At 38.5% G+C, this 8,405-nt stretch overlaps 2 protein-coding genes across 3 annotated transcripts; both read right to left on the bottom strand.

Annotated features, from left to right (window-relative positions):
• Nucleotides 1-467: 467 nt before the first annotated feature.
• FC1 (serine/threonine-protein kinase AFC1) lies at nt 468-4,359 on the bottom strand. 2 transcript variants are annotated; one of them, XR_015954168.1, is made up of 13 exons: nt 3,984-4,329; nt 3,565-3,736; nt 2,997-3,023; nt 2,766-2,919; nt 2,634-2,682; nt 2,400-2,514; nt 2,151-2,242; nt 1,787-1,943; nt 1,636-1,700; nt 1,395-1,492; nt 1,211-1,316; nt 844-1,091; nt 468-617 (listed from the first exon to the last, which is right to left on the bottom strand). XR_015954168.1 is itself a non-coding variant. In XM_068484788.2 (12 exons), the coding sequence occupies exons 1-12, from the start codon at nt 4,089-4,091 to the stop codon at nt 933-935; spliced, it is 1,302 nt and encodes a 433-aa protein (XP_068340889.2). In that variant the 5' UTR covers nt 4,092-4,359; the 3' UTR covers nt 669-932. The 2 variants fall into 2 exon arrangements, 1 of the variants encoding a protein (XP_068340889.2); XM_068484788.2 differs by lacking the exon at nt 468-617 and having other exon boundaries at nt 669-1,091; nt 3,984-4,359.
• A 907-nt stretch (nt 4,360-5,266) lies between these two features.
• LOC137746305 (Pentatricopeptide repeat (PPR) superfamily protein) lies at nt 5,267-8,082 on the bottom strand. Its single transcript, XM_068486383.2, has one exon. It carries the CDS (start codon nt 7,867-7,869, stop codon nt 6,349-6,351), a length of 1,521 nt encoding a protein of 506 aa, XP_068342484.2. The 5' UTR covers nt 7,870-8,082; the 3' UTR covers nt 5,267-6,348.
• Nucleotides 8,083-8,405: the final 323 nt, after the last annotated feature.

Genomic DNA, 8,405 nt, shown 5'->3' with positions numbered 1-8,405 from the left:
TAATAGCATCTCAAGTAATTACACATAGCAACAAGTAATTGACTTCATATACCGTCAAATGTTCGTTTATCCCCCAACCAATGTTTTAAAAAACTAACCTCGGGGCGCACCTAGGGCGCCTTTGAGGCTGGGCACTAAGGCTAACACCTCTGTTTTGCTGGAGTGGGCGAAAGGCTTCGTCGGAGCCTCGTAGGCACACCTCAAGGGTTCCCAAATTTTGGGTAGGGTTTTAACTGCCTCATACCTCTTCCTTGCACTATCGTCTTCCTGCCTTTTTCTGATTTTTATTTTTTCATATAATGGATGTGTGTGCTGTCTGCATGCATTGTTATATGTGTGCTTATTGTGCTTTACATTCTCTATTTTAAATATATATATATATATATATATATATATAATATAATATAATATATATATATATATGTGTGTGTGTGTGTATGCATTTATAATATATGTGCTCAAGATGATTATTGATTAATAATCTTCTTTTTTTTAATATAATATACATGTACACTCAGTGTATATATATTGAAAAATTTAGGTTCGCCTCACGACTAGGCCGGGCTATCCCTCGGCCGCCTCGCCCACGCCTCACGCTTTTAATACATTGCTCCCAACTGAGAATCCCACATTTACCATGAATTTGGGTAAGAATGGCACATCGAACGAAACACAAAAACAACACGCAAGTTATATTTATGTTTTCTGGTCAAGCTGAAAATCATGAAAATGTAAACCAGAAGCGATCGCTTTAGAACAAGACAACCAGTATAAGAAATTGCAGGGAGACAGGTATGGGGTAAGCTTTACTATACATTAACAATCGTACAATCGAAAACTCACAACTGGTTTTTCAACTCATTTGACATCTTTCAATCTTTTCTGGTAAGCTCGTGCTCGTGCTCGTGATCGATATAGATGAGGGCCGTTGATTACAAGGGGTAGCCACCCCTTCTCATATCTCTAGTGAAGAAGGGATGTCTTAGCGCTTCCCTTGCCTTGAGGCGCTCTGCCGGGTCGTATCTTAGGAGCCCTTGCAAGAGCTCGATCAAATCACCAGCAGAGTGGTCCACATGCTGCATTATTAGGTTCTGCAACCGATGGGTCAAAACAATGGCAAAGTCAGAAGACTTCATTAACGATCCTACGCAATATGCCTAGCGGCGTTATAATTGGCAGAAATAAGACATTTCAACTTCTTCAACATTACCGGAAGCCGGGGCAACTTGCAAACTGCTCTCATGCTTTCTCTAGAAGTTGCACTGTCAGGCCAATCTAGTCGTGCTCCCCTTCTAAAATATTTGTCAGCACGACGGCTGCAAAATTCAAGAACAGTATATGAGCTCCACACAACATACAAAACGATAGGGGACCGTGTGCAGTACGAATCTTACTCAGCTCTAACCACCATATGTTGTGGTAGTGGGCCCAAAACCCTCTCCATCATGGCAAGATGCTCCAAGTTTTCATGTGTTTGAAAAAGGGCCTCACCCTGTTAAAAGACAATATTGGAGGAAAAATAAGTGTAAAGAAAAAAGCGCTGGCACTCCCTAGGTAGTAAAAACTTATTTTGAACTATAAATAAAACCGACTGAACTATAGATTATCGGCCCATATGAACTCGATGGTACTTACCGAGCAAAGTTCAACAAGTATGCAGCCAATGCTCCATATATCACAAGGATAATTCCATCCAAGTCCTGCAGGTAACATCGGATGACTGTCATCTAAAAGAGTAAAAATATGAAATCAAGATATCGCTTGAGTAGCCTAGAACTGTATTTACCCAAAATGACCTCCGGTGCACGATAATGGCGTGTTGACACCACATAGCTGTGATCCTGATGTTCAAATGTTGTACTCCCAAAATCAATGAGCTTAATGGCACTTGACTTGGGCAGATTCTTGAAATAGGAACCCTCTTTAGTCCAACGTGATAGAAACTTGATTGAAATTAAGGAAAGAAATTAAAGTGTCAGGATTTTGAGCTTTACTAAATTACCAGGCTAAGAGGTACAAGATCTGTAGATGGCTTGGGATGAAGAAATATAATGTAAAATGATGCTGCCAACTTACCAGTTAATGTAATGAGGAACAAAAGTAAAATATAGAGAGACGAGAGACAAAAAGCATGATTTAGGAAATGATACCTTATAGTCTGGCACTTTAATGTAGTCGGAGGACACAAGTAGAATATTCTCTGGCTTCAAATCAGTATGAATAAGGCGTAAATCATGCATAACTGCAAAAACAAACCAGCAAACCATTATATCATCAAATACATGCTATAGATGCATGTCATGCAATAATGTATCATGCCTAGAATTCAGCTTTATACTTAAATGTTTAAGTAACATGTTGCAAAAATTTAGATAAAATGGCAAGAATTGTCCACACACATGCTACAGACTCCAAAAGTTGTCTGCCAAGCTCCCGAACAAGATCAATGGGAAATGAACGATAGCTGTTTTTGCGAAGAAAATCGTATAAGCTAGGTCCAAGCTTCTCAAACACCTGTTGAAACCATTTCAACCCATCCGCAAGTTTTTTTTAACTCACAGAAAATTCAGGCATAAAGGGACATATACTGCCCTTCCAAACTAATTAAATCAGAAGTACCAATAAATACTTACAATACAAATATGATTACGATAGTCAAACCAATTCCGTATTTGCACACAACTGCAAAGAATAAAACCGCTTATACCACCATCACTTTAAACTTGTACAACCAATAAGGGTGACAGAAATAAAAACATCCTTACCGAGAGCCACCAATATCATGCCTTGCAAGCCTTTGTAGGACATCAATTTCAATCATCGCAGCTTCACGATACTTATGTATGGAGCGGACAATTTTGATTGCCACAAGTTCTTTCTTTTCGTTGTCAATACACTCTAACACTTGCCCAAAAGTCCCTGGAAATTCATAGCCACAATATTAAAATTTTATTCTGAGTGTAGATTTTTCACCCAAGAAAGCAAGAAATACCAACCCTCTCCCATTTTGCTGAGAATTCTATCTGCAAGTATGATGAGGAAATTGTATCAATAAGTATAATTGATAAGAAAAAAATAAAATTAACCCTATTCAATTCATGAATAATTAACATTTTAACAGCAAACTTGAATGCAGAAACCTAATGTGTGATTCTACGTATGGAAAAGTAAATGTACTGTATCATTAACATACATGTGGATTCCCGTAGTCTATTCACCCAAATTCAAAATTTCAAATTGTGAATCCATACATTTACTTAGGCTACAAAAGCACCTGCACTGTTTATTTAGTAAATGATCATGACATTAGAATCACGAACTTGTATCATGAACATACATGTTGATGAGATGCCTTTTCAAAAGTCACAAACCTCCTCAGTTATCCCAATCATGGAATATCTTACGAATACAAACCAATATTCCCAATAAGCCCACATAGTTGCAAACACTAACGAATTACCAACCAAGCAAAAGAACTCGATCAAATTTTCAACATGTGGTAATGCAAAATCACCTCCTTACATATAACAAGACCTACATTACGCACTAGTTAAAGGGACTTACATCGAGGGGTTAGATTTTCTCCGATGCCGAACACGTAATGACCATCTTTATCATCAGGTCTCCATGGAGGGGAAGCATTTCGAGGCACTCCCCCATAAAACATAGACGTGTATGTGTAATTCGGGATCGGCCCATTCCCAAACTCCTGCCCGCAATAAAATGCCGGGAGCAGCTGCAAAACATATTAAGCATTATCAGATAACTGCATTACAGATACATATACATAATTCAACAATCTCAATTCTAGAACCTAATTACCCAATTCCTAAAATTCAAATTAATTCCGTCCCTAAAGCACAAAAATTTCAAACAATTCCGAATTGAAAATTGCGATTACATAACAAATTTAATAAAAACTGAAAATTGTGACTACAAAAAATTAAAATTAAAAAAAAAAAGAAAAACTACGAGAGACAAACCTCGGGAGGAGGAAGAGGAGGGGGCATATCCCATGCTAATCGAGGTCTCTTCCTCGGCCGCTTATCCATATTCTTGTGAGGAAATTCCATTATCCTCTGCGTTTCCATTATTCCCCTAATTTTTTCGCTTCCTCAGCGAAACACAAATTCTCTCTTGAGAGAGCAAAAATTTCAACGAATCAGAAATTCAGGACCTAATTAGGTTTCCGCGAATTTGAAATTTGAAAAATTGAGATAGGATTTGGGAGAAATTGATATATGATTTGGGGGAATTTGAGAGGGGATTTTTTTGAGCTCTGAAAACCCTAATCTTGGATCTGAAAGCTCCAAACCATGAGATGGGGACGGAAACTAACCCTGGTTAAGGGGTTGGGCTGCGGGTTAACTGGGGAACCAAGACGATAAGTTAACTCTCCGATTTTCCAACCATGGTTAGATAAATGGGCCCCGCAAATTTTGATTTGCTTAGGCGCGTGCGGTCCCCGCCCGACCGGTTTTATGTGTCGTGCGTGCCTTTCTGTTGCGTTTTGCTGACACGTGTTGATAAGTGGACCCGAGAAGTCACGCACATATTCGAATTTTATTGATTTGGGCTTTGTAACTTTTGAACGGCCCGACATACAAGTTGTACAAAGAAGCCCAAATGGGATTTTATTAATTAATTAATTTTTTTTTTTAAGAAAACTAATAAAAAAAACTTGAAAATTTTGAATTTTAATCAAAATAACAAAAAAGTGTCTAAATGAATAGTATCAAAAGTAACTTTCAGCCAGTTTACTATTTCATCTTCCTATTACTATTCTACCTTAAGCCTTTTTATTTTTTTTTTGTTTTTATCACAAATGGTCTTTGAAATTAACTCATCCAATCACGATGATCTCTGAAATTGAAAATCGATAAATGTAACCCTTGAAAATAGATATCGCAAATCAATATGATTCTTCCATTAAAAATCTGTCAAATTTCTGTTATGTGCTAATGTGACACATAATTAAGTCTCATAATTCTAATTAAATATTTTTATAAGAATTACATATATTTAAATAAAAATAATAATTTTTGTTTTTATATAATAAAAAACTTGAAAAATAAAAATAACAGCTCATCTTCTTCTTCCCCACCCACCCGCTCAACCAGTACAACCTCACCTCACCTCACCTCACCCCAGATTTTCGTCATCACGCTCCATTATAGCAGCCAAATTGAAGAGAATGATATATACAGTCGACGACTCAATGCGATGTGAAGCTACACGTAGAAATCAGCTGCATCAAGTGCATAAATTCTTGAACAAAACCCACTGCAATCTTGTGTCATAAATATAGAAATTGTGTTCACTCCGAAATTCAAGGTGAATCAGAAATACAAAGGACCATTTTCTAAAACGTACAAATTAGAATAGTTTGTTGAACATTTCACATTTAGTGTGCATTTTTCATTAGATCTGAAACAATCTGAAAAGGGAGGGGGGTGTAGCGGTTGCTGGGGTAGGAGGGGAAGAAGAAGCATGAACAGTTCATCTTCTTTTTTTTTTAGCTTTTTTTAGTTTTTAATTGTACAAAAAGAAATTTGTTTTTTATTAATTAAATATTTTTAATTCTTATAATAATAGTTAATTATACTTGTGGGACCCAATTATATGCTACATCAATCCATAATAGAATTTTTGATAGATTTTTAACAGATGAATCACATTGATTTGCGACACTCATTTTCAGGGATTACATTGATTGATTTTCAATTTCAGGAACCATCTTAATTGGATGGGTCAATTTCAAGAACCATTTGTGATAAAAACTTTTTTTTTTTTAATTTTTTTTTTTTTTTTTTTAACAAACCTAAAACTTTCAATTGGTGACCTCAAAGTCCAATATGACTGCTTGCTTCTTCAGGTACCTACATAGGCATTCACATCAATTAGACGACGTTGCAATCTTCAGCTAAGAAATTGCAAAGCCAATCCGGCACTTGAAAAACACCCCAGCTATAGGAAGAACCCCCCCAAACGGTTAACCAAAGGAAGTGAAAAGGTGAGCAACACGGTTACCCGCTCTCGGGACATAGACATGTAGAGATCGCGTTGCCAAAAGCTGAATGTCATACACAATACACCCGATAGCGCCATCTGGAATCCGTGCTTGCTTCAATATATCGACCAGCACCTTCGAGTCACTCTCAACCTCGAGTTGTTGGTATCCGGCGACACACATGCTCGGATTCAAAAACCAAAACATGAAAGCAGTGTTGAGCATCTTCTATGATGAATTGGATCTATGAATCTGTTGTTTCATTGCAAGAGCTTAGAAGCCTTGTGGCAATTTGACATATCGGTAGGAGATGCTGGAGCCTGTCTACTTACCTGGATTTATTCTCCCTTAAATGCTCTATACAAAATTGTTAACATAGTGAAAATTTCATTCAATTGCAGATGATTCTTATCCCCAGTAACAAATACATGAACTTTGTTTCTGACTTCTATCCAACTGCAGCCTGGAACCCTCTTTAGTCCTTTTTCTTTCATTTCTCTCCGTATTGTTGAGACACTCTGCCATCTCCCAGCTGCAGAATGTGCATTGGATACCATAACATACGATGACACATCTTCCGGATCCAAATCCAGGATTTTCCTAGCTGCAAACTCCCCCAATTCCGTATTCGAGTGGATTTGGCAGCCACCAAGCAACGCCTTCCAAAACCCAATTCCCGGTTCAAAAGGTAGATTGCAGATGAACTCCTCAGCTTGTGTGAAACAGCCCGAGCGCGAGAGTAAATCAACCATACAAGCATAGTGCTCAGGCTTTAGAATGATAGAGTCCTCAGTTCTTGCCTGATTGAAATATGAGTAACCTTCATCGACAAGACCAGCATGATTACAAGCCCACAATAAACCAAGAAGTGTAACGCTATTCGGTCTGCAACCAGAAACCCTCATCCTTTCGAAAAATCCAATGGCTTCCTCTCCTTTACCATTTTGAGCATAACCACATATCACAGCATTCCAAGAAACAATGTTTCTTCCCTCAAGTTTATCGAAAACTAAGAGACTATCTTCCATGCTTCCACATTTTGCATAAAAGCTTATTAATGAATTGCCAATGAAAACATCAAGCTTACCAAAGAACTTGACAGCACAGGCATGAAAGCTCCTGCCCATTCCTAGTGCTGCTATGTTGGCAGCTGCAATGACGGCACATGGAAAAGTAGAATGGGTAGGCACCAATCCATCTCTAAGCATCTCGGTGAAAAGATTTACAGCCTCTTCATTGTGGCCTGTTTGGCTGTACCCTCCAATCATTGCATTCCACGAAACAACATTCCTCTCCGGCATCTCTCGGAAAAGAAGCAGGGCATCTTCAAGCTTCTCCTTTTTCAGGTATGCACATATCAACGTCGTGTAAGAAACCACATTCGGGTACTGGGTATCTTCGAAAGCTCTTTGAGCATCTTGGGTAACGCTCAACTTGGCATAAAGATCCAAAATTGCACTCCCCACAAAGACGTTGGAATGCAAACCCGTTTTTGTTGCACAGGCATGAAGCTGCTTGCCTATTGACAGGTCTCCGAGTGCGGTTGACGAGTGAATGACAGTGCCGAATGTGAATTCGTTGGGTCTGATATTCAAAACAAGCATTCTACAAAAGAGATAGATAGCTTCTTCATGACGGTGCTGCCGAGCAAATTGGCCTATTATTGTTGTGGCCGATACCACGCTCAAGTCAGGCGTTTCGTCGAACAGTTGGCGTGCATGCCAGAATGCATCCGAGTTTCTTGCTTGCAGAGAATGGGTATGTGCTTTCTGGGTTTCAGTAAAAAGGGGGCAAGCTGAAGAGTGAGATTTCCTCGGTATCAAGTGAGAGAAAGGGGACCTGCAAATTAGGGTTTTCATGTGTTTGTGTTTTGGCGGGTAATTTTGGGGATCAAATAGCCATGCGGGAAGGGCATGCTGGGTAGCCTCAGAAATGTAACTTCATGCGTTTGAACGCGTTAAAAATTGGCGGGTTCGGTCCAATTTTTAGCCTAATTGTGGGTGCAACACCTAAAAACATATCGTTAATGAATAGCAAGTGTGCCTCTTTCACTAAAGAAATTATTGTGTGCGGACATCAGTATAATTTTTTTTCATATGGCCATATGTATGTGCAACATCATATTAGACTATTGGTGGGATTACGCATGGGCTTGGATGTTGAAAATGGTAGCGGATATCCTATTTTGTGTATGTTGCCGCATAAACACGTTGTCCATCATTTGTATCATAAAATTTATTCATATAAAGGGTACCAAACTCAAACAAGAGGATCCCTCTTTTGTGAGGAGGGTTGGACGACTGACATGATATGGGTGTCAAGACCAAAGAATTTATTTCTATAACACTCAGGGAATTAGTGAGATAGATCGATTGTGAATATTACGCACATGATG

Source organism: Pyrus communis, chromosome 12, assembly GCF_041283825.1.
Source record: "Pyrus communis isolate YQ-2024b chromosome 12, ASM4128382v1, whole genome shotgun sequence".
Classification (NCBI taxonomy): Eukaryota; Viridiplantae; Streptophyta; class Magnoliopsida; order Rosales; family Rosaceae; genus Pyrus; species Pyrus communis.
Note: the sequence above shows the minus strand (reverse complement) of the source record. Positions and strands in the feature narration are given on the sequence as shown.

What these genes read in the sequence shown, in the direction of transcription:
- LOC137746305 (XM_068486383.2), bottom strand. Translation starts at nt 7,869, where the DNA reads ATGAAAACCCTAATTTGCAGGTCCCCTTTCTCTCACTTGATACCGAGG.
- FC1 (XM_068484788.2), bottom strand. Translation starts at nt 4,091, where the DNA reads ATGGAAACGCAGAGGATAATGGAATTTCCTCACAAGAATATGGATAAG. An exon ending in CATGATATTGGTGGCTCTCG is followed by an intron (nt 2,683 to 2,765) that starts GTAAGGATGTTT and finishes TATTCTTTGCAG; the next exon opens with TTGTGTGCAAATACGGAATT. An exon ending in GCAAGTTGCCCCGGCTTCCG is followed by an intron (nt 1,092 to 1,210) that starts GTAATGTTGAAG and finishes CATCGGTTGCAG; the next exon opens with AACCTAATAATGCAGCATGT.